This window comes from Nothoprocta perdicaria, unplaced genomic scaffold (assembly GCF_003342845.1).
Source record: "Nothoprocta perdicaria isolate Ctin4 unplaced genomic scaffold, notPer1 scaffold_89, whole genome shotgun sequence".
NCBI lineage: Eukaryota > Metazoa > Chordata > Aves > Tinamiformes > Tinamidae > Nothoprocta > Nothoprocta perdicaria.
The window spans coordinates 899091-925303 of NW_020456187.1; the positions used below are offsets into that span (position 1 = coordinate 899091).

The 26213-nt window shown below is 42.6% G+C and overlaps 1 protein-coding gene across 1 annotated transcript in view; it reads right to left on the minus strand.

Moving 5' to 3' along the window:
• Positions 1-23779, minus strand: part of TAF3 (TATA-box binding protein associated factor 3) — a 98691-nt gene extending 74912 nt beyond the window's left edge. The window contains exons 1-2 of the mRNA XM_026052452.1: positions 23614-23779; positions 15087-15329 (exon numbers count right to left, since the gene is read on the minus strand). Coding sequence (XP_025908237.1) covers positions 15087-15329; positions 23614-23779 — 409 coding nt within the window. The remainder of the gene's footprint in view (positions 1-15086; positions 15330-23613) is intronic.
• Between the last annotated feature and the right edge of the window lie 2434 nt (positions 23780-26213).

Genomic DNA, 26213 nt, shown 5'->3' on the forward strand with positions numbered 1-26213 from the left:
AAGTTGCAGATGAGATATGATAGCCAGGATGAAAAATGGCAGCTGTGTTATTTGAAAACACCTGATCTCATCTGATCAAATTTTAAGAAGACAAAAATATCTGATTTTTCAGGGTAGCCAGATGATTGATGAAGAGAGAAAAACATATACAGTAGAACAAATGTATTTTCTGCACGATTGGCTCAATCACAGAAAGCAAACRGTGACTGACAGAGCGTGGACATGTAGCCCTGCTGTTTTACAGGAAGGGGACACATCTCTAGAACAAGCCACGGTGATACAGATATCCCAGCATCTTGCTTGGATATCAGAACAGCTATAACCTATTAGCATGGCCCTCCACGTGCACTCATGTCTTCCTCTTGGCAGGAATTCCTGCTCTACATTCGACATAAATGTCAGGGAATTACACCAAAAGAGGCGGATGCAGCCTGTAAGTCCCTCAATCATGGATGGCTCCAGCTGTGCCTACTGCAAGACTGATCCAAGGATCCTTCACCGAGYGCTCTCCAACACAGGACACAGGCCCAGGCAGACGTTCAATCTGCCAAGTGTAGCTGCTCTGATGTTCTTCTCAGCAGCAGAAACTCATCTGAGACGTGTCCCGTTCACACGGCTGTGCTGTTTCTAGCCCTCAAGCTAAAACTTCAGTCCTGGGTTACATCGTTTGCATTTCATGCACTGAAGAATTATTCACTACCATCAGAGAATTGTTATGGTTGGAAAAGACCTTCAAGATTATTGAATCCAACCGTTGCACTGCTGCCTGGGGTCTCCAAAGGGCTTCAGCTCCTTCCAAGGAGTCATCTCCTGTGGATCCCAAATCAGTGCTGGTGGGGCTGGGCTCCCAGGCTGTCCTCCAAGCTGCAACCAGAAGAGCAACGACGGTGCCAACAGCTCCATGCGGTGCCACAGCCCTGGTTCACCACAGCTGAAAATGTTCTTATCATGTATGGAGAGTATTTCCCATTTGTTTTGCCCTTTCCTCTAAGTCTAGTCTAAACTTGAAGAGCCAGGCACTTCTCTTTTTGTTCTGATGGACCTCATGCTCAAAACTGTTTCAGTTATATCCTATATTGGGCTCTTATTCCTCAGATTGCTGCACAGTGACTACTAACGCAATCTGCAAAGAGACACACCACGACTGTAGTTACCTGATTGCCACTGAAAAATTTAATTTTTCATCAGTTTGAAAATTYTAATTTTCTTTGCATGCACTCGTACTGCTCTTCTCTTTTGGCTTCCAAGTTATTTTCCAAGTCGTATCTGCATTAGGAAAGCCAGTATCTGGAGTGTAAGAAGTCTTTCTTTCTGATATGTAACCTGCTTTCCCCCTTCTTTTCAAACAARAGAAGTATATAGTGGTAGAAAGACCTAGTAAGCAATTTCAAGTAAACTTAGAAATAAAGACATTTAATTAAAATGCAATGAACATGACTACCAYGCTTATATGGATACTAAATTTTTAAAAATGCAAATATTAACAGAAAACTTAAAATATTCCACTTGTGAAAAGCATTTTATAGCTGCATAATATGTAGCAATATAAAAATAAAAAATGCTATATGTACACAGATTAAAGAAAGCCTGGATCTTGCCTATTATTTCATTGGCCATATGTAACTAAATTATGTTGTTGTTATTTTGAGAACACATATTTTGCTCTGAAGGCTATGAATGAGAAATGCACATACAGGACAAAATTAAAGCTTGAGAGAAACAGCTCAAGTTTTGCACGATAAAGATTTCAGCCTTGATGTTGCATCAACAGAGGGAAGGTGTGGGTTATATAACTCAATATAGATAACTAACATTAAAGAAATGTAAATCTTTGACAGGTTCAGTATTAACATGCTTTCAAATAAAAAGAAAAGAAAAAAAATCTCCAAAATCTCCACTTGCATTTCTGACTTTCCATACATTAAGTTAGAGGGTGTGATGGCAAAACARTTAAGGTGCCTCGCTTTGGAATAAGAGGCTCGAGTACTATCCCGGGTTCTTGCCAAATGCCATTCCTAGTCAAATCTGCTCTAATTGGGAATTTGGTTCTTTGGATGAGGAAGCAACATTTTCCCTTGTACGCTGCTTATTGCAAAACAGAATTGCCTTAAGCAAGTCCCTGTAGCTACCTGCGACCTGGCRAGACTCCTCATTTTCCAAAGCTTTGGCTCTTTCAAATGAAAACGCTATCGCTGCTGTTTAGTGCTGAGAAAGAAATGAACTGCTATTCAGAAGAATGGAATTAATGCTTTTTTTTTTCTTTTCTTTTTTTTTTTTTTCCCCTCTGTTCAAAAAGTAACCTAGATCTGTGTGAGATACTGGAACAGCAAATGCAGAAAAGGAAACAAAATCGCCTAATTCTGGACAATGCTGCTCGGCGCGTTATCTGATAGCTCACGYGCTCTCTCCGCTTTAATGCGATCGTGGACATGACTTCTCAACGAGATCCTGCACTCTGAAGCTCACATTTTCCTCTCATCTCACTGCCCTTTTTATAAAAGATTATCTGGGGGAAGCAAAACTTACACCAATTAAGGCAAAGAAACTGCACAACTGGACATTTAGGGGCTCCCGTAACTCTCAGTAGTTTGAAGTGCGGTCAGCTTGGAGTGAACTTCATGTCGACCAAAAGAAAGCAGGTTTTTAAACCATAGCTAAGCTTTTTTTCCCTCACAGAAAAAGAACAGGGCCTAGAGTCTTTCCCTCGAGATACTATTTCATCCCTTCTAAACAACATTATAAGGTAATAAATAGCAGYCTCACGCAAAGATGCGCTGCACTGAGAAACAGATCTAAGACAACGGGACTGCAGCAGAAACCTCGTCTGTTGTTCCACAATAAGGAATGAAAACGTTTTCATTTGTTTTCTCTTGAAAGTTGGAGYCCTGCGACTGCATTGATAGGCACGATGTGCACAAACTTCGCCTTGAACTAAGCAAAAAAGAGCTGCTCCTTTCAGATGGAGCGGCATCACAGGGCCGGCTCCGGGCTCCGGCTCCCTTTGCGCTGGATAAAAGCTCGGAGCCGYGAACCCTCTGGAGATCAGCGCGGCACAGAGCGGCTCCAAAACCTTTGGGCAGCATCCATGTTCCTTTGAGTCTCCTACATGTGTGGCGTCCAGTGGGCTCTTTTTGATACCGGAAAGTTGCTAAGTTGTTCTCCAGCTGGAAAGGCTTCTCCGTTTAGATAAGCTATGGCACAGAAGCAGCATGTGGGTGATGCTGCTTTTGGAAACAAGCACGAGTGCCAGCCATTTTAGCAGGGGCTGATAAGAATTATTCCATTTTACAAAAAAACAACACCCCCCCCCCAAAAAAAAAACCCCACTACTCTAAGTTATTCAGCCCTAAAGTAAAAAAGTACAACTTTTGGGGGCCCTATATCCTGCTCTCAGCATCAGCTTCCGCAAGGTACACACTTCTTTTACAGGGATTTACAAACATTGGTCCATCTGCTTGGGTATTTGTTTCAGATCCCCTTTAGAAGTCCATACACCTTATTCACGCAGATGGATAAAAACATTCCATCTATATTATGTATTGCTATCTATATTATGTATAAAATGTATATGCATGGGAGATGAAGAAAACTGTACTTGGATAAAAGCAATCTGCATTTCTGCCGATTTGCCTCAGTTTCTTCAGGAGATTTGCAGGTCACCTCTGGTTCTTTCCTTTGCAAACACTGATGTGACACCGGGATGGGCTCCAGTCCCACAATACGGATATAACGTGGATCCCATAGCGTGGCAATGGGTACGCACTGCTTAAAAAGAACCCCCAAAGCACAAGCCCCACGGCGTTTGCCACTGTGTTCGGGCGGCAGGACTTGGTCCCCGCTCAGCCCCGCTCCAATTACCYGGGTGCATTAATTGCGGCAGGAGAGGACGCAGCGGCTACTCGGCGGCGCTGAGCCGGTTTCAAAGCGCGCTCTCTGAATCCGAAACGGCTCGGGGCAGGCGGGTTGGCAGAACTCTATAACCCAGCTGGAGCCGAGCCAGCAAGGTTAAGGTGCTACCCTTGAAAAGCGAGCCAGGGAGGCTTGGGCCGCCGCGGGTGACGAGGACGTCGTTTTGCCTCCGGTTGGAAACACGCCGGGCTCAAGAGTGGCGCGAGCTTCTTGCAAACCACCAGCTGCTTAATCAGCGCAGCTTCCACTGYGTTTCCACGGAGGTTTGCCACACTTGGTCTAAGCCAGCTGAAGCAAATCACAGCCCTCCATGGCAGCCTGAGTACATATGGACCGGGTGGGCAAATCATAGGACAAAACACCCAAAAATTCGAGCTCAAGAGCCAGTTGGTCAAATTGCATTTGTCAAAGGTCAAATTTCAGCAAGTATCCCTCATGCTTTCATATCAACGGAAGAGTTTTGTCCTTGACCAGGCAAAGCTGCTGGTGTTTAAGCTTTGCCACCCCATCAGTATGAGATGACACCAAAGGGGTCTGAGGCAGTTTGGAGCATTCCTCTCATTCGGCGCCCCGGCTCTGCGCAGYAGAGATGGGCAGAAAAGGCTCATGAGGAGCTCAGCTTACGGTTTTGAGTTCGGGTGAGGAGAAGGAATGTCCGTGTGAAGGGAAAAACCTCCTTAAATAGATGCACCATTTATAAAAGTGAGGTTTAAACTGAATTTTTTAGGAAAAAAAAAAATCGGAGTTTCAACTTAATCGCCTTAGGTTTTAAAGGGATATTATGTTTAGGGTGTACAAATCAGTTCATCTAAGAGACTGCTGTTATCTGCAACATAAGCTATACATTTTTTTAATTTTTTAAATTTATACAAAGCTTACTTTCCCCTTGGAGTCCTAAAAAATGATACCATTGTGTCCATATCTGCAAATGAATTGTGGTATACCCGGCACAAGCTGCAGTTTCTATGTGACCAGGTTAAAAATTACAGGGGAATGCCAAAGCAACTGAATTTCATCTTGCTTTTTCAACTCGAAGCCAGTGTGATTTTATACTATGCTTTTAAGGACTCTTCACAAAATTAAGAGAGGAAGTTGAAAGGGAACAAATAGAGGGTTAAATCTTACTGAAAAATAAATGCATTTCACCTTATATTCCTAAACTTCAATTTCAAAAATCYCAACTTCAGTTCTCTGGAAAAGAAAGGGTGATTTTGATTGTAAGCTAATAAATTTTATAAATATATATATATAGCTATATACATGCACACACACATACGTGCATATTGCGATTACACTACAAATATTTGCTTATAGAATATTGTCTATACACACACATACACAAAAGGGCAACTGATTTAATTACAAAAAGCCTTGCACTTTTTTCTTGCTGATCAGAACAAGTAAATCTGTAAGAGTTAATTGAAATTAAAACTGCCCATAGGAATGGTAAAAATCCATCCGTACTCCTATTTAAAATAGCAAACAGCTAGATATCTCTGATAGATTACAGATGAGCTATCACCTTCAGCGATATTGTGATTTAAAGCATTCAGAGCGGAGAGAAAGCCTCTTTAATGAATGCATTGGAGTTTCTCATGCAAAACCAAACGTATCCTTGTTTCATATTTAATTTGCAACAGGATACCCAGCCGCTGAGCTAGGAGAGCTTTTCTGCCTGGTGACCAACTGCCTGCTGAGATGGGCTTCATACATAGGTAACACACACTGGAAGACCAAATCCTCAGAGCTGCATCTCGCTTCCCTTTCAAGTTAATCTGAGCACGCTGGACTTGAAAGGAAATGAAAAGTGAGTTTCTCTCCCTTCCTATGGCACCGGGGCTTCCTGTGTTTTAGCGATTGGTCAAGAACTATTATTTCCTCCATGCTATTCCCGGTTGTGACTGTCGGACACAATTAGCGTTGTCGGCGCTCGGGCGCCCAGCGTTTGCAGGCGGCCGCCAAGAGCGGGAGTTCCCCACGCGCGGAAACTTGGAGAAATCCAGGGAAACTTGGAGAATAGCAGGAGTCAAGTATGCCGTGCCTGAACGAACATGCTGCACTCGACATTTAGAAATGCAAAGAGCAAAAATTCATTTGCCGAGATGAATATCCACAGAAATCTATGCAAGATAAGGGGTATTAAAATTATTCACTCCCCAATTCAGAATGGATTATTTGGCCAATCTGTTAAGGAGCACCTCTCAGACACACAGGATCAGCACCATCCTCCTCCCCTCGGGGAAAAGGAGCTCATAACGTTTGAACAAAAATATGCTTCATCCTAACCGTAAGGATACACATGAAACACGCAGTCTTCCTTTAAAACAGCTCTTTTGGAAAGGAAAAGTAGCAGACATCAACAGCAAGAGCGCAGAGGGCAAACAAGTTCACCAAAGCGAATGAATTAAGTAGAATGCTGCAGATTGCAAAGTGGCCAGAATCATGGCCATTTAAGTCATTATTGGGCTGTTTTAAACATACGTAAACCCCACTGAACTTTAATTTCTCTCTTCATGTAAAATACCACCTCTGGCAGCATGGCACCATCACTTATAACCCCAACTGAAATATTAATCTCAAACAAGCAGAGAATTTGTGACTTACTGTGCTACCACTCGAAGATCCCATGTTTTTCAGCCTTGGGCTAACTACAAACCAGATCTAGCCCTGCTCATGTTTGACATTGCTTCTCAAAAACACAGGTATGCTACGGTAGCTTTTGCTTAACTGATCCAAACAATATATGTTTTTATACAGTAAACAAACAGAGTTGTATTTTCTTCAAGCCATGCAAGATACAGCTATTAGAAGAAGCAAATCCCAAACTCTGTAAAGAGACTTATAAAAATATTCTCTTGTCAAGCCATCAGAAAGCCATTAATGTATCCAAGGAGCACACTTTCAAAAAGATTCCCCAAAAATGCTCAGTTACAAACAAACTTTTCATTATCTAAGAGTCTTGCTACACGAACCAGGTTCATGTCTCCAACAGCCTACTAATTTGAGCTCCATCATCTGCTCAAATTCTTCAAGCTTTTGCAAAATAAAGTGGAACTGCCTCTACATTGAAAAAAAAATCCTTTCCTAATGACTTACCCACTCACTAATAATCCCCTTTAGTGGAGGGTTGAAGAAAACAGGAGCATGCACGCAAAGCTGAAGACTTGAAGAAGACACTGAAGTCAAGAGCAGTAAAGTTATAGTGCTTATCTGTGTGTGGCAAAAGACAAAATTCAAACGAGCTTTCTTAGTCATAATTTTGAAAGTTAGAATGCAGAGTTATTTGGTCTTAATCTGGACTCTGCCACATACTTGTCTGTAGGAGCTCCTAGTGAGTCATTCACCTGATTAAGGCAAGGGAGATATGGGTCCATGAGCGATTGGTGTCTAGACAACAGCTTGTTCAGGTGCGTGGATCCAGGCTGGCACCTCTTGCATTTGAAAATGCCCGTGTAAAGACAGTGCAATGAATAACTTGAATACTCTTGAATAACTCCAAGCGTAGTTATTTCTGAAAAGTAATTGAAATAAGTTATTCTGACGGTGGAGCTATTTGGACAAGCTACTCTTGTAGACTCTTCAGACGATGGGGTCTCTTCCCCATAGGGAAAACTGCTTTGAATTATTAGATTTGACCACATTTGAGGCAGACTCTTCCTCACGACCATGTAAATGTGATGGCTTTTACCTATCGGTGCGAGGATGCTGATACTGCTGGGGAACCTCGGGACCGCTTTTCTCAAGATCAGACACATGTATGAGGGCTCAGAAACTGCAAAAACAGAGACTGTCCTACTTCTATATCCTTCCCAAATGATTCTCTGAAAACCAGCACAAAAATAAAGGCCTCCTTGGTCATGATCCGTTTCTTATAAAGCTARGCAGAAATACACGTACAGGGATAAATTAATAAAGTGTCTTTGTGTTTTTGTTGCCTAAGCTCCAAATTTTCATTTGTTTTAGATCAGGAGTTGTTAGTAGTCACTGATCTTTTCATGACGTTAAAACATTCTTAGCAGTAAACCAAAGCCAAAATATTGCCAGCCTTCAGCAAGAAAAATAGGAAAAGGCAAGAACCAAAAGCACGGAAAAATAACAAAGTTACAAGGGTCAGCCCTTAAAATAGGTCAGTTGTGCTGCTCTTTTATCCTGCTTTAAACAGTGGCTAGACTTTCCATTTCCCACCCCCTCCCCTTGAGCCACCAGAAATACTGTGTGCAGCAAGGAGAAGTCTRAAAGGCTTGAGAACAGTAACACACGGCTATCGGACGATAACCTAATTTGAAACTTATGCTTTCCAAGGCACAAAGGTGTCTGATGATCCAGATGAAATAAAATCCTCAAGTACAGCAGCAGTAGACAGTGCAGGAAGCAATGYAGGCTCCAAACAAAGTCACACATTGTCAGAAARGGGGAAAAAAAATGATCTGACGTGACGAGTCAAGACAAGTGACAGAAGTTTTGCTGAAAAAGGATCACTAAGAAACTAAAATCATGACAGCATTTCTGTTCAAAATATATAAGACAATAGAATCCTTTTATCCTAAGGTCCCTTTTTGCTCCATCAGTATTTTATAGCCAAAATTGAAATTTGCACATCACAATGCATTGAAAGAAGCCATGACTTTCATTCTAATTTAATGTAAATAATCTACTATAAAAGGGCTGGCTTTTATGTGAATCTGCTTCTGCACTGTGCTGTTTTTATTTCGAAACCTTAAGAATCTCTTAAGTTATTAAGTTAAACAGGTCTGAAAAACAGAAAAATCTGCAGAAAGACTTTAGAAGGGTGATATCCCCTTGAAGAATAGGCTTGTTAACCTCTCTTTTTTATTATACGCAGCGAATAAATTCAGCATTGTGAAAAATACTGTGTTTAGATTTTAACTGGCAGTTTTATAAATAACATTACCAATTCTCCGTTTTAAAAAGCTGGAGTCATCCTCTTTATAACAGGTAGCTCCTCATTCTATAATTCAGGTATAACAAGGTTTCAGCTGGTTTATTTGTTTTGAAGGATGGAATATTAAGAAAATAATGAACGTTCAGCACAAGTAGAGAGACTTCTCCTCTCCTCCAAAGTGATGCAAACACTTTCAATCCATTTCCTCCATCCCCCGTTCTCAGGAGCCACTATCTTTCCTTTTGAAATAATGAGAGATTTTTTTTTTTCCAGAGACACAACTGATAGGAAAAGTTAGGCACAACATAGAATATAGAATATAAAACAGCCTGCTGTCTCTGCATAGCCTACAGATTCCAGCTTTTGTGAGTGGGTTTCTGCTAGAGACCAAGTTTTACTATGGCACCTATTACATTGATTTCTTTTTCCCCCCAACTGCCGAAAATTAACTAAAGCTCTTCAGTGAAAGTCTATTTAGCTTCAATTTTAGGCATTTTTTAAAAAAAATCTTCCCCATTAAATTCTTTCTTACAGTATTTCACTGGAAATTACGCTTTAGATTATGATTTCTTAAGAAACAGTAAAGATACAGTTGTCTTCCCAATTACAGCTTTATCAGCACGTGTGCCATAAAATGAGGGTTTTTTTTTTTTTTTTGTCTCATGGCAAGATTTAAAGCCTGCACATTTGCTGTGCACTTTTTGTTCCCGTCTCGTATTTTCCCCTTTTTCTTTGAAACCTGCCTCTCCTATTGGCCCTTTCCCAATGCCTTTTTCTCTGCCTGCACCTCGAGCTTGGCTGCCTTTCTCAATTTGCCTGCCTCTCCTGTTGCTGCTGCCTTGCTGGGGGGATGCGCACGGGCAGACTCGCTCGCACAAAAGCCATCGGCAGCTGACGCCTCTGAAGGCACCTTGCAAATACTCAGCAGCCTGGGCACGCTCAGCAGCCAGGAGCAAAGGGCTCACAGCCTAGCCGGGCTTCCAATCCGCAGGCTGGTTGACTTCACAGTACCTGTTTGCTGGTGGGTGCTGGTTTTCTAACCAATGACACTGCAAAAGCCCCAGTGACAAGATCGTGGCTGCCTTTAAATCATCAGTGTGGCTGTTGGAACGAAGAAAAGTTAGCTTGTGGGATTAAAGAAAATCAAGGGGAAAGGAAGACTGGCTTAGAAACAGCCAAGGCGAAATCCTGTGCTTCCAAAATGGCAAAGGCAGCGCCGCAATATTCTTTTTAAAGCCCACCACATGCTAATTTAAAAAGAGGTATTGGTTTTGCTTAACCCTTGARGAAACCAGGGATTGAAGTTACACGGCTCCGAGATCCAAGGCTTGTTACATTCAGCCCTGGAGAGTGGCCAAGAAAAGCACTGCTAGACTGAGGGGCCAGTGACAGTTTTAAAATCCGATATATCTACCCACTGGAGCTAGACACTAATGCTTTATACCACTGCGATGCTTAATGCTCTATACAATTACAGTTCCAGCTCTGGCAGGCTCTGGCTATCAGATGAGAAAACTGTGCTGTTCTCATTGCTATCTCGCTTCGTGTCCCCCATTCTCACCTCGCTTCTAACGTGATTTTTAGCAGCTAACTTCTTACAAAAAGCTAGAGATGTTCTAAGATTCAGAGTTTGACGGCTGAGATCCTGCGCTTCCAGGCGGCTGCAAGCACCGGGTTTGGGTGGTTAATGGGTCCTAATATCACATCRGGGTGAAAAGGGAGAAAAAAGCAATGTTGTAGGGAGACCAACAGTTTTATGCCTTCATCGGCCAGGGAAATAAAATACTCTGATAGAAAAGGCCATAAATAAATTCGAATTTGTGCACTGCACCAAGAACTGGATCAGAAACACAACATCAGTGCTCGAACATAGGGAAGTCAGATCTTATGCAAACACTGTAGACTAGAACTGGCATCACAGGCACAAAATTTCTGCAGTTTCCCAATCAGAGCAGCAGGAACGGGTCACTGGGCACTTCAAGAAAACAGAGAAAACCYACAGTTAACATTTTTTTTAAGTTATTATTATTATTAAAGTGACTGTCATACTAGTAAGATCAGCAAGCGTAGGTAGAAAACAGCTTCCACACAGCTTTAAAAAAATGCAACAAAAAAAGTTACCATGGCACGTATAGGATTCTTGGCATTTTCTCTTTTTTTTTTTTTTTTTTTTTTTTAAATCAATATTCTGGAGAATGTTAGATGGTTCTTAATGGACCAGGACCCAGGGCTCTACACATTATCACAAAGTAAATGTAATAGCGATTATTATTAGCTGTGGAAAAGCATCCAGGCTTTTTCAACTGACCTAGTTTCAACTCGGAACTGTTTTACTTCAAATGAAATCAACAAATTCTATGAAGTTGATGCATTATTGCAAAATGTATGTTCCCTTGCATTAAAGGGCAGGAAATAAAGCATGACCATCGTGTCTTGCAACTAATTTATTTCTTTCTCCTTTTTTTAATCTGTCTTACAAGTTTACCATGACATTTTAGTGACAACAGTGCTAAAATAACTCAGAAAAAACAAAAAGACGACTAATTAAAAATAGGCAGAGAGCAAACATCATGATACACTGGCATAAAATTATCCCTTCAGAGGCCTTTGTTTGAAAAAATAYTGCTAAAAACCCAGCATTTGCCATGGCCATAGTGAATCAGATTTGTTTCTGAAACATAAAATTTTATATGCAGCCTCTTTCATTGCAGGCATTAGGACCATGCACCAGATCATCTAGTTAGTCCAAGTTACTGAAACGAGGCAAGAAAGTCTTTTCTACTGTCTTGGCCAAAACTTATAGCACTGACTTGAACTGTCAACTGCTACAAACAAAATGCACACCGAAAAATGTCACCATTAAAAATCCAGTTGCCTTCCCCTCGGTAAACTCCTTAAACTTATAAAAATCATTCAAATGGTTCAGCATGATTTCTTACTATCCCTTATATATGAAGAATATTGGAGAGAGAGAAAAGTCTCACGTAAAGGACTTTTTTTTTTGCTCCTTTGAGGTCTTTGGCAATGAAAACTATGGAAACTAAAGGATCATGCGAGCTGCTGGGTGGATTGTGCACACTGAATAGAGCACCCGTTCTAGAGGAGATGGAAATAAGAAGTTAGCTGCACGCACAGAACAAGAGGACTTTTGAGAAGGAAGTTAGCAACACCTACTGGTCATGGTGCAAACAAGTTTTACTTATATATATTATATATGTTCTATATAAAAGCTTTTTATTGCTAAAGCACCTAGCTGAAATTACCTATGAAGCCAGCATGTCACTGAGATAATACTTTTAATTAGATCAACAGATAGGTTTAAACTATATTACCTCTCCCATTAAAGCTYGTTTGCTCACATGCTTAGATCATCACGGCTACAACATTATTGCTAAAATTTATCAGTGCCAGTAATATCTGAATTATATCAGTAAACAAATATTCATAACATGAGCTGAGCTCTAGGCTTTTACATAAGATGGGGCATAACTAGTTTTCCTGACAGTTCTTTTAAGCGTTTCAAAGATTTACATTACACACTGTAACATGCATGAAGTCTCCCTTCGTTAGTGAATAATTATCTTTATTGCCTCTACTCTAAACAACTCAAATATTCTGAACTGTAGAATTCTAGCATCAACAGGTTTTATTTATTTATTTGTAATATATAAAGACCTGGAACCTACTCAACCAATTTCTGTAAATTCCTGGGTGTTTTTGAGATATGTTGCATTAATCTGCAGAGGTAAATGCTTTCCTCCAAAGTTTACTAGCAACAATGCAAGACAAAAGCAGCATATACAACACAGTTATTTGACCCATCTTACCCATTCCAAAAAAAAAAATCAGATACAAAAGTAAAAGCAGCATTTTCAAAAAATAATTCAAAATAAAAATAATCCCCACTGCAAGTATTTTACATCAACTAGAACAAATACAAATGCAGTAGTAGTATTTAAAACTTGCTTTCAGTTTATATGTATAAAAAAACAAATTTGTATTCGTTTTTTGAAGTTGTATCTATAGGTCCTCTGATATACTAGCCCTAGGCATTGGAAGTTTTCCTGGTTCCCATCCAACTTTGGAAATAATATCTTCTTGCTTCGGGTGTTAAAAGAATTCATACATTATTTATAAGGACTGCTAAAATCTAACTCCTGGATCTAACTTGCAAGAGAGAAAGTTACATTTAAAAAAAAAAAAAAAAAAAAGGAAAAAAAAAAAATAGAACAACTGTCCCCATTTCGATTTTTAGTCTCAGTTTGCATGGCACCTATTGTCAGACTGAGTGTGTAATATTCTCATGTCTCTCTTTCCCTAATGTCACAAGCTGGGTTAGAGCTGCTTTAAGCCTTTTCGGATTTGATCTTTCTTGTATATTTTTAAAGAAATATTTTCCAACTACAAAAACAAAAAAGGAAAAAAGGAAAAAAAAAAAGACCCACAGTGCTCAGTAACTTGTTCCATTTCTAAGATGCTGATTTTTTTTTCTGACAGAATGCTGTTTATCTCCTGTGAAAAAAAGGCAAGCTGAACTATATTGAGAAACTAGCCAGAAGAGAATAGCTAGAAATTCCTATTTAATTTTCCAAGTCTTTCTCTATGTTTTTATTAATACTACCTACATGTATCATATCTACATTTTGTGCTGTACCTTCCTGTTTAAGAAAGCCTGTAATTAGTTTTAAAAAAGAAAAAAATCATTTAAATAAATTTCATAGAGATTTTAGTAACTTCTTACCAATACAAGAAAATACGCTTTGAACAGCATTTTTACTTGCTGAGACATTAAAATGCTACTGATGTGTGTGTGTGTGTGTGTGTGTGTGTGTGTGTGTGTGTGTGTGTGTGTGTACATACATACAAAAAACAGCTAGACATTATATGGAGTTAAAGAAAGTAAGTCAGCTCTACAGAACTTCAGAAAAACTCATCAGCATGAGCAAATTCTCACACTATTAACTGAAAATAACAGACGGGTCCTAAACAACAGGAAAAAAAATATCTGACATTTCTTTAGATTTCAGTTAACTGTTCTGACCATTATTTCACTTAACCTAACCAGAGCACGTCCCACCTGGATCTATAMAGTTGGGCATGATGCTTGAGAACGGGCTTGTTACTAAAGCACTGAGCAACTGTCCCACACAGTGCTTGCTACAGCACAGCAACAGATTTCATCTTACCTATGACATAGCATTTAGTTTGATTTTTGTACTGTACAGAACTTCTACATGTAGTTCAGTATTCAGTCTTTGAGAGTTTTTTTTTTTTTTTTTTAAAGAACTGGTCCCAAAAAAAATTAAAATGAAAAAAGTATCTTCTGAGACTTATTCCTATTTGGCATACTTATTTGGGCAAAAGAATGCTGTTCTAACTATCCTCTCTGGACCTGGTCCACAGGATTGCATATTTTTATTTCCTCACAAAGGATATTTGTGTAATGGTCACTATTCAAATGGAGAGTTAGGCTAGTCAYACTTCTTAAACCTTTTCTTATTAATGACCAGTGAAGATTCTCACAGCTAAARGAAAACAGAAAAAAATCTCTCCCCTCTCCTTTTATTTCCATTCCCTATACTATTAACATTAATTACAGCCAKAAAAATGATTTCAAAGCATTTGAATAGTGGGTTTCACTGTCACAGATAACTTTTCTCAACCCCTGCTTCTGCTGGACCTCTATATAACCAAGGAAAGGAAGCCACTTGGGACAGCGACAATAAAATAGCAATCAGTGCAGGCATGCAGAATCAGCAGCAAGTGCTGTGCCTCTGAACTCTTCTTCCTTATTTCAATCTGACTTTGTTTTATTTGGAAGAGGTTTATTATTTAGTTAAATATGTTTGAAGGAAGAAGAACCAGCTCTCAAGAGCTAGGAACAGTAAGCCAATCTCATCACCTTCCKTTTTTTCACCTTTACCAGGGGTTGCACAAGCTCTTATATGCACAGGAGAGGGATGCTAACAGGCTTCACTGTTGCACAGTAAAGCATTGATTTCTACTGTCACCCAAGACCGTAAGTTTAAATGCATTATAGAAGAATGTGCATTAACGTGGCATGTTTTAACATCAGTTTATCTCAGAAGCAAATAAGAAAGGAAAAGAAACTTTTGCCACAGCACTGCTACCTGTTTTGAAACAGTGCTTTGTGTAATGCCCTGTGGGTCCTTTCAGGAGTGATTACTACGGACAGACGACTTCAACAGCTCAAAAATGTGAACAAATATGCAAACACACAGGCAAAAGTTAAAGTAAATAATTAATTTCGCACCTTCTTGAGAGGAGACGATGGGTGGCATGTAGTCAGGGATGTACTCTTTCCTTTCTTCTGCATCTTTACTTCCAGGCTGGGGAAACTGCAGGACGTTGTTCTTGCTGACAGGAAACGAAGGGATTTGATGTGCAAAGGTGACCGGTTCGATATTGTGGATATAATCTTCCAGTTCGTGCAGGTTAACCCCCATAAGCTTGAAGGCATCACCGACATCGTCCAAAATGGGATCTGTACGGCCATCTGTAACACGAAAAAAAGAGAAGAAAAACCTTTTTGTAAAAATCTAGTTTAAAATTTTGACCTGTAGACCTTTGAGTAGTGATTACGGTCCACCACGGCTCACCACTTACTCTGCAATGGGGCTGAGTGCCCTGCAATTCTCGCAGCCTTACAGTTTACCTGATTACTATCCAGGACAGTGCTGTAACGTGTTGCATGTTAAGAATGCACTCCAACTTAAAAGCATTTTAAATTTATACTSTTGTTTCAATCTATATTATTTTGAAGAGCTGCACGTCAAGGAGTAAAGCAAGAAAAACCAAGGAGCAGCAACATGRCAAAGGTCAACTAGCACAAGGCAACAATACCCAAAACACTTTCCAATTTTATAACAAACACTAAAGCAAACAATGCAAAGATTCAATATGCAGAAAGTGTCCCTTTGCCAAAAGGCAACAGACCAAACATTATTTTCTATCTAGAAAATAATTCAATTTGCTGAATTAACTATAGTTTATAGGTAGCAGAAAAGGACCTATCTGCCTAAAGCCTCGCRTATCTTTTGATAACAAAAATACTTTACACGGTATCTTTCCATCAGATAAAACCTACAGGCTTCATAAACCTTGAATCACTTTACCTACCAGCTAGATATACCTCCAGGACAAAACATTCCAATAATCACTAGTGGTCTAGTGAGGAGAGACTACTTTTTTTTTTTTTTCTCTAAATTTCATGAGTTGATTTTCTGTGCTGCAAATTTAAGTTAGAGGGGAAAAAAAAAGAAAAAGGTTACTTCAGAGGAAAATAATGTTGCTTTTCTTTATGGAAAGCATAATGAAACCTTACTGGCCCATCAGTTAGGATCTTGACTTAAAATTTAAGAGTGTCCAAGAGAAGCAGCGCAAATGGGTTTGGAGTTTGTTCTACGCGTGTTATTTGAAGCAAAGGTTTAAKGTATATAGTCGAGCAGTGCTCCGAGTGCCTCAGTTTCTCTGCAAGAGCTGATAAGATTCCTCCAAAAGCCTCCAGAGGGAGAACTGGGCATCTGACTTTGGTACCTGAGACTCAATTTTGAATCTCATCCCAACCTCTCCTAACAAAAGCAAAGTTTTAAACACCAAATATTCATTTTAAAATCTATAAATTTATATGGAATTATCAGAATTCTGTATAGTCAGCTTATGAATATAAGATGTGCCTAAACGATAAGCTGAGACTGACTTTAGAAAGTAATTATAGAAAAGCTGCACTTGTTTACTGAAGAAACAAAATGCTATTGTGCATTTAGCATCCGAAGCCACAGAACCGGGGAGCGTTGTTTTGTTTTTTAACTTAATCTCTTCTGATTTATCTCGAAGCCAAAGCAGTCGAGCAGCCCAGTTCTCACATCGCTGGAGGAATTCAAACTCTCAGCCAACTTACGCCTGGAGTTACGCTCAGAAAATACAAATTTTCTTCTAGAATTTCTCTTCGTAGTCCTGTGGTTGAGATAAGAGCAATACTCAGATTATGGTTTTGATTCTTTGCTCYGTAACACTGGCCCCTTGTGTGACTCTGGGCAAGGCACTTGTGTTTTAATTCTCTCTGCGGTGTAAACGCAGAGCAGGCTCGGTTATCTGCTCCTCTGTCTGCCTTTATTTAGAACTTAGAACATGCACTCCTTACGACAGAGATCATCTCTCATTTTGCATTTGTATAATATCTACTAAAAGTGGAGTTCTGCTTTTCCCTGAGGAACTGAGAAATCTGCAGACTCGCATAAATATAGTCAAGGAAAGCRATCCCTCTCTTCGGCAGTTTTGAGATGCTTAGAGTGATCGGGCATTTGACAGAAAAATATTTTATTCTTAAAAATTAAATTTGGATAATCAACAGGAAAAAAAATGCAGGGTTTTTGTAATTTTTCAGTAGAACTCTGATGATACCTCTTTCTTACTGAACTCTTTGCTAAAGCACCGAGTCCTAATGGATTAAAGCTAGCCAGGTGTGTGGAAACTTTTCAAGGAGCCCAGAGGTCAGGCACGTTTGGTCCCGGGACACGTCCGCAATGCTGGGCTGGGCTGTTTTCCAGAGGGGCCTCAGTGCAGCAGCTCCTGGCAAAGCTTTACCTTCTATTCGGGAAATAAAAAAGCACACGCAGCTAGAGAGGTTTCATTCGCCCGTATCTCTGAGATAAGAGACTGCAACAAGCTGAAAAAAGTACTGAAATTAAACCCTGCAACTGTTACAGAGACGAAAGCACGTCTTCTTTTCRAGCGGGACTGTCCTCAGTGAGAAAAGTGCTCAGGTTTACATTTGAGATATTTAGGTTGAAATACTTAGCTTGAAAGGTGCACTGCACAAAAAGCACCGAGTGCAATTTCAGGCAATGCATCAAATTTGAAAATTCACTTACTGTGCCTATATATTTTTTACTAGAACAGCCTTGTACTCCTCTTATTGTCTGCTTCAATAAAGAGTCGCTAAAAGAGCAAAAATTGTTCACACACAAGAGAATGCAACAGACTGGACACAAAACGCCAATAAAATGCAGCTCTCCTAGTCTTTTTTTCAGCCTTAGCCTTTTCTTTGCAAGAAAACAAAGCAAAAAAAAATTAATTTGTGCTTACTGAACTTGTCAACCAAGTCTCAATACTCTCTAGATTTTTGTGCTATCCTTGGTTTAAACATTCAGACACCAAAACCTTCCAGTGAAACCATTTATTTAACACTGCAAGGAAGTGCCAGATCTCAAACAGCGTTGCAGTGTTTGGTTCCCAGCCTATTGCCGCTCCCCACGCTGATCTCTCAAATAATATCTGTTCTCCAGGACTGGGAAAAGTATAAGGGAAACGGGAATAGTTCATCCAGCAAATTGCTGCACTGAAACTCTCCTCCTCATTCCAAGAACAAAGGACCTGGAAAAACAACTTTCCGGCTCACTTGGACACTGCCCTGTCTCCCCAAATGGGAACTGTGCTCTGAAAACAGTTAAGAGCTGCGAGTAACAGCAGAGCTAAACTAAGACCATTCAGTCTCTCAAAGTTCATCTGTGGGAACGGCTGTGAAATTATGTTATTCTCAGCCTCCTCATGCAAACGAATGCACGACAAGCAAGGAGGAATCTACGTCCAGAAACGAATCCAAAAACGCTCTGCTCCGAAACCGCGCGGGAAACAGAAACGCCGGGTGAGTCGAATATTCAGCTGGAAAGTTATCCCAGCCTCAGGCAGTGGCAGCATAGCACTGGCAGATAAACCCAGCTGCTCTCATGGGAAAACAGTGCAAACAGAAGCAGGGCAGCCATTCGCTCCTGTTATAAAAGTTCCCTTTTGCGTTTAAAAGATAAAAGTTCCCTTTTGGCTCATGGTGAAAAGCAAGTTTCAAAAGTTAGTGTATTTAAATATACTCCGCATATCCACCAACATTCCTACGGACCCAGAACGAACCTGACAAACGTCCAAATTCTCCTGAAAAACTTTTGCTGAAGGAGAAGATTACTGCGACTGAACTGTCTCCATTTCCTTAAATTCTCAGTCTCAGGAATGGCTGAATCGCTATTGTTAAACGTTCCCCTTCCCCCATCACTCCTCCTTCCAGTCCCAAAGTCCATGAGAATCCGTGAAAAATTAACAGGCAACTAAGCACTTAGTTTCACGTGGGGCTTTTTATAGGGAGCAACTGCAGCTCTGGAATAAAAATACTGAGAAAAAAAATAATGAGTCACTAGACACGAAACATGTGCAGTCTATTATAAATAGCCCAGCTTTCACCCCCATGCCTGGTATAAGGGGAGAAGGGTGGGTTTTTTGCAGTAAATTAGTAAGTACAACTCCCCAGCATTTTTATTACAGGCTCAATCGCAGATTCTTTATGCGCCAACAAGTCACACGACCCTGGTGAGCATTAAATTGCAGAGTATTTATGCTGAAATAGTTACACCAGCACGATTCACTCGAGCAGGCAACATACTGGCTCCATCCATCCCCCACGACAAGAGACAGAAGAATATAGAGTAGCTCACTTAATAAGTATATAGGCGTTACTGAAATACGCTAGAACCRACAAAGAGGGTCCTGTTAGTGTGGGAGGTTTTGCTGATGGTGCTTTTGCCTCCTTTGGGATACCAAAATTTAAGGTTATCAGGATGCAAAGAGTTAAGCTCAATCTAACAAATTTTATGGGGGCTAGATAGATATTTGTTATGATGTTCATTAAAAGGWAGCTGTCAATCTTGACCATCACCACATGGAATCATCTCATTTAAATTGTGCACCAAAATCTCACACTGGTGGAAGCTACTAATAAAACACTGGTAAAACTGAAGTGCTTAAGAAATGCAAAAATAAAATAAAGAAAATGTACAAGCTAAATCTGACACTTGGAGAGAAAGAAAAAGTTGGCTGATGTCAGATCAACTCCCTTCGCTGTGGTACTAGCCAATAAAATATTGGTCTGCTGTCTGCACTCTTAAAAGCAGAGATTTGTTGCAATTTAAGTTTTTCTTTACAGAAGATTGTGCAATGATGTTAGAAGCTCTTGAATCCGCTCTATCCACTGCAGTGTTCTACAAGATTTGCTGTTTCCTTCTAGTGATGGTGTCATGTTCATCAGATCACATCCCGACTTTTGAATGTCAATACATATATTGATATAAAATAYTAATATATTGATATACAGATCCTTATGCACTTATGTAAACAAAAGTATACTTAAAACATGAAAATATTGATATCAAACTGATACCAAAGGAACAACTACAAATCTTATTTCCTCGTGGCAAATAAGTCTCAGAAAACAAAAAAAGTAAGTGATGTAGTTTAGTACAGTTCTTATTTTAGCAACATATAAAATTGTCTGTTTACAAGAACTGGCGTAAATTTTTGCAAGAAAATCCCCTATAGCTAAGCCAAGCACCAGCTGTGCTGCTGCCTCTCGCAGACTGTGTGGAATGGGAGYGGAAATTGCAGCACCGCGTTAGAGTGAACTTAAATGTTTTAACATTTCACTTTAAAACAAGCAGCAAGAAATACAGAGAACTCCCTCTCAGAAACCAGAGGGCTGGTGTTGTAGTTCAGTACCTTAATTACATACTCCCAACAGCACTTTTCACGTATTTTAGGGTAAACATATGTTCGAAGGGTGCAGCATCTTGAATAGCTTTCCTCTTCTTACAGGTTTTTCCACAAATTTCAGTGGTGTAAGAAATATGATGCATTTTAACAACAACAAAAATGTTTTTCCTTGTAGAAATCACTCTCTCCTCCACCCCTCAATCCACTATTGTGAAATATTTCACGGCATCAAGCACATCTTGGGATTGCTTTGCAAATCGCTTTGCCTTCCCTTTGCAGCCACACACGCTCTCATCAACTAGAGCTACTGCAAATGCAAAGAAACAACAGCAGAAAAGTAACGAAAATCCTGAATGCAGCTCTCCTAATGGGATGTAACAGCTGGAACAAAGATCTAACACAGCTGGGAAAGCCATCATTTTCTTGTTGCAACCCAGAAAACAGGCGAGCAGCAGCGAGAGGCTTTTCCGAGCGGTGCCGTCTCGGTTCCGTCAGAGCAAATCCATTCCGTTCCCGATACAAAGATTATGTCCCTCCAGCTGACAACCCTGCTAACGCCAACTCAGCGGGGCTGACTCCGAGATAACACGCTGACAATGAAGATGCCACAACGGGAATTTAATTAATTCTTCTTATGCTAAAGCATAGCGAAATTCAACTCATTCATCCCGAGCTGGGCTTGTACATCCACTCATTCTAGGAGCCAAAAGCAAACGAGGCTGGAAAAACAGGCTGTTTTCTATCAGCTGAGCACTAGGATGCGTCTCAAAAACCTTGTAAAGGGAGAGATAGAGGAATCATTTTAAGACAGCTAATACAAGGAACACAGGTCACAGGCTGGAAAACAGCACCTTTCCCTTCTCCGTAAAGGAGGGGACCATGACACTTCCCTTTCCATTCACACAAAGGGAAAAGACACCTTCCTTTCCCCATAATCACTAAGTGCACTCAGAACAGGAGAGACAGGTGSCCTGTTTAATCTCTTCATGGATAATTCCTGTAGTATTTTGATACAGGTGCAGCAGCTGCTCTCACACTGCTGGGAAATACAAGTTACTACTGCACGGTCCCATTTCCAGTTAGCAATAAAACTCCCCTGTTCTCCCCAGTCATCAGCACTCACACAAGAAGTTATCACCGAGTCCCTCCTGCCTCGGACACGCTGGCACTGTTAGACTTGGGCTGCATCTACATTATTCCTGGGCTCAGGAAGCCAAGGCAGGGTCAGGTCATCACGTTTTGTTGGGGTTCATTGCAGYAATGGAAATTTCTGCCCGAGGACAAGCAGGACACCAACAACTGCACGAGGCTAAGGCTGCGTCTCTGGACTAACCTGGTGACCCCACAGACCCTCCAAACAGACTCTTGCTGAGGAAGCCAACGCTTCCACCTCCGACCCTCAAGGGGCAGCTTTTCAGAAACATCCCCAACGTTTCCCCTCGTCCACATGAGCCCTCCCTTGCACAGTTCCCGTGTCCGCACAACTCGGGTGGAAGTGGTAGCAAACGCCTCCACTGTCCCGGCGCTGCCATTCCCACCACTTCTCCCACAGGCTCCAGGAATCCCAGCACATGCTCTGAACTGATGACAGCCCCAGTTTGATGCCGGGAGAGTCACCTCTCCCAGCTCCTTAAGCAGACGCCACGCAAGTCATCCGAACTCCAAGCCTCACTCCTCCAAACGCCTTCCATGCCGACATCCGACAGCAGGGCAACTCCAAGCCCTGCTTCAGGTCGTCCTGGACTTCTCTCTCTATAAACACAYGGACACACACAGAGTGGTGACAGCTCCCAAGCCCTCAGCGTGCCGAGGGGAGCACTAGCAACATATCCCCTTCCACAACTCAAACTCGGAGCATGCTGCAGGCCATGCAGACACGGTCTCTAACAGCACCCCATCACACGGCTCTAGACCCCAGAGAAACCCCAGGATGTTTCTCCAGGACCTCAATACTTCAGGAGCAGCAAGAGGAGCACGGACATCCCAGCTCTGCACTCAGGTGTTTCCCACGTTCCCCCTTCTCCTTGAGCAGGGGACTCAACAAGCCCCCCTTCTTCCTGCAACAGCCCCAGTCCTGCTAGGGSTGCTCTAGGCACCTTCCAGAGCACTAAGGCTGGCAGCAGCTCCTGATCCTGGGGTTCCAGGGCTCTCCGATCCTGTACTCTTGTTTAAGACCCTGGAAGGCCCAAGCAGCTCCATTTCCCAAGTGCACAGCCAGCCTATTCCCACCTCCACCCCCTGCATCCCCACTGCACAACAGCCCAAGGGGGCACTGGCATTTCCTCCCCACACATCTCCAGACTCAACAGCACGTGCTGCCCTTACCCACATGTTCCTCCACCACCTGCATCACAGGTCCCGCAGGGGACCGGCCGTCCTGTCCTCTCACACTCCCAGATCAGCACATCCTGGTAGGGTCCTCACCTTCACCCAGGGGTCCACAGGGAGGCAGACAACCCAAGGGACCCCCCCCCCAGGCCTCCCCACAGCCCCAGGGATGTCTGTCCGGCACCCCGACTTACTGCCCCCTCGCTGGTACCCACATCCTCTGCCTCACCATCCCCTCCCCTTCCACACAGGCTCGCTGCCCCACAGGCTATTGGGGGCCTCTACCACAAACCCACTGCCCCATAACCTTACTGCACCCCAGCACCTCAGCAGCATCCACAAAAACAGCACTGCCCCATTCCCTGCCCCCTACAGCTCCAGCACTGCCCCACAACCTCCAGCCCCACAGCCCCAAGAGTGCCCCACAACCTTTCTCTTCACAGCCCTACCACTGCCCCCTTTCCCGCCTCCCCATAGCCCCAGCACTGCCCCATAACCTTACTGCACCTCCAGTACCCCTATCAGTATCCCAAAACCCAGCATTGCCCCATAACCTCCCACCCCACATCTCAGCACTACCCTATTCCCAGCTCCCCATAGCCCCAGCACTGCCCCATAACCTCCCACCCCACATCCCAGCATTGCCCCATTGCCCTCTCCCCATAGCCCCAGCACTGCCCCATAACCTCCCACCCCACAGCCCCAGCATGGCCCCACAGCCTTCCTCTTCACAGCCCTAGCATTGCCCCATTCCCAGCTCCCCATAGCCCCAGCACTGCCCCATAACCCTCCTGCACCCCCAGCACCCCATCAATACCCCAAAACCCAGCCCTGCCCCACAAGCTCCCTCCCCCCAGCCCCAGCCCGGCCCCACTCCTCCCTCCCCCCAGCCCCGCTCCCAGGGCCCTGCCCGCACTCACAGAGCTCGCAGTAGCGGTGGCAGCCGCGGCCCAGCCCCTGCAGGTACCGCTGCAGCACATCGGTGAGCAGGTCGCAGGCCGAGACCTGCACCGAGTCCCAGCCGAGCGCCTGGCAGATCTGCGCCACCGACACCCGCAGCAGCCACCGCGAGTAACTCTCGCACATGCCGCCCGGCCCGGCCCGGCCCGGCCCGGCGCCGCCACCAGGGCCGCTACCCAAGGCCGGGGCCCGGCGCCCTCCGCCCGGCGCCGCCGCAGCCGCTTCACGCACGGGCCGCCGCCGCCGCCATCTTGGCGCCGCCAGGCCGCGCCGCGCCAGCGCCGAGCGCATCGAGCGAGCGGCCCGCGAAACCCGCGGCTCATCGAGCGCGCAGCGCGCAACTGCGCGGCCTGTGGCGGGTAAAGAGGAGGCGGTTGAGGCGCCGCCTGAGGGGGCGGCTGCCTCCCCCCAGGCTAAATACGAATATTGCCCGAAACCGGCAGGTTTGGGGGCAAAACAGCCCGCCCGGACCCCTCTGCGAGGGGTGGGGGCTGCGCCGTGGAGGAGGGCGGCGTGGCGGTGCCACCAGCGCCAACGCGGCTCCAAATTGCGGTGCCGCTTTCCTGGCATAAATCTTGTTAYTTATTTATTTATTTACCCKGAAAAATCTGAAATTACCCGTAGGGATTTCAGGAAATCTGGAATTAGCCTACTGTGCCCTCAGGCTGCTCATAATCTGGTTCCCAGCCCCACGGGAGCTTCTGCTCCTCTCCTGGGATTGAACCTTTCTCCCCTCCACCCTCCTCTTTGGTTGTTAATTATGGACAATTTGGGGGTGATTTCAGATCACCCACCGGATGATGGGTGCAAGAAAGAGCCTGATCTGAACGTTTCAGATGGGCTCCAAGAGCAGGAGAGCTGCAGGAAGACTTGGACAAGGGAACAGGGAGGCTGTCCAAAACTAACTAGAAAAAATAAGCTCAGTGGTTTGTACAGAAGTAGCCAAAGGAGAGCAATTTGGGTATGGATGGGGTAAAACTGGGACCAAGAGGGATAAAGGATTTATGGAGAGGTTGTTTATTAGGAGATGGGGCAGGGAGGAATCATACAGTAGTGGCAAAATAGGAGGAACCAGAAACAAACCAAAAATTAGGCTTACAGAAGAATCTGTAAGGGGGTATGGAAAGGGGTGATAGGATTGCACTCCTTTAGTGGTGCAGGAGGTAGAATAAAGGACAACAGAACTGTTAAACTATTGTTAAGCTATTGTTTAACAGTTGTGCAATTAATAAACTAACACTAAATTGTGTGCAATAGCATTTAATAGTAAATTGTAACTCAGTAATTGTAAAAAAAAAGTGTGAAGGACAGAACTATGAATTAATGCTGGTTCTATTAATTAGTTCACTAGTGAACTCATCAATTTATCAGTTATTAGCAGTGATTAAATATCTACAGTATTCTCAAGGGAATTAATAAGGACATAGCCTACCACCTATTCAGCGTTAACATGACTTGGGCTTCCTGGGCTGCTCTTAGAATGTGGAATGAATGCAATTAAAGGAAAAAAAAATCCCAGGATTTATTAGATATGGAGATTCCTGCTTCATGARCTGCCTTTCCTGACCAGTTCAGATTCCTCTAAAGGTGACAACAAATTGCTTGTGCTGTAGTAAATTGGGGGGGAAAAAAAGAGTCCATCTTTGTGCTTCTTTGCTGCTTGGCGTGAAGGACCTGAGGTCCAAGGTTAGTTCCCCAAACCACTACCGAGCTGCACAGCTCCCACCAGGAACTGTTCAGTAATGGAAAAGCCAAAGCACTGCTGAATGGAACACAGCTCTGGAAACGTTATACATGCCATAGAAGAAACCCAAAAAGTTTGTATATCAATGTGAAGATCATCATAGCTGAGCGACAGAAAAAATGACAGCAGATTAAATATATAACTGCCTCCAAGAGAACTGAACATTCACTTGGGATTTGAAAATATCTTCCTGCTGTGAACATACTTAGTAACTCCTTAGGTACTTCGGACAGCGTATTAGAATGGAAACTTTGACATCGGGCTGTTATCTCATGCAGGCATACAAATCCTGGAGCTATCATGGCCAGAGCCATCCGAATTCATCTAGAACACCCAGTTTCTCCAATAATTAGAAGGAATCCCAGCTGCACATGCAGACACACTAGCTTTTGCATACTAGGTATTTTATAGCAAGGAACACATTCAGAGAGCATAATCACACAACTACTGAATGTATCTTGCACTTCAGCATGTCCTATTTCTCCTTTTATGCATTTGTTGTGGATAGTGAGGCTTGAGAACTGTGCCAAATGCTACTGTATTTTATAGGACACCAGTATATAAGCTGACCAATGAAATGAAGACTAATGATTTATATAATTCTGCAAGTTCATTTTAGAATACAAATGCCTAGGTACATCTATAGTATTTAAATGAGACAGACCAATGTTTCTACTGCATATTTCAAAACAATAATTTGGTCATGCCCTGCTTCAGTGCGCAAAAAAAAAATTCATGTTAAATTCATATTAACTAACAGCTCAAAAATAAAGGGTGTTAATAGTCTTAAGATATGCACTTCTCACTCTTCAAAAG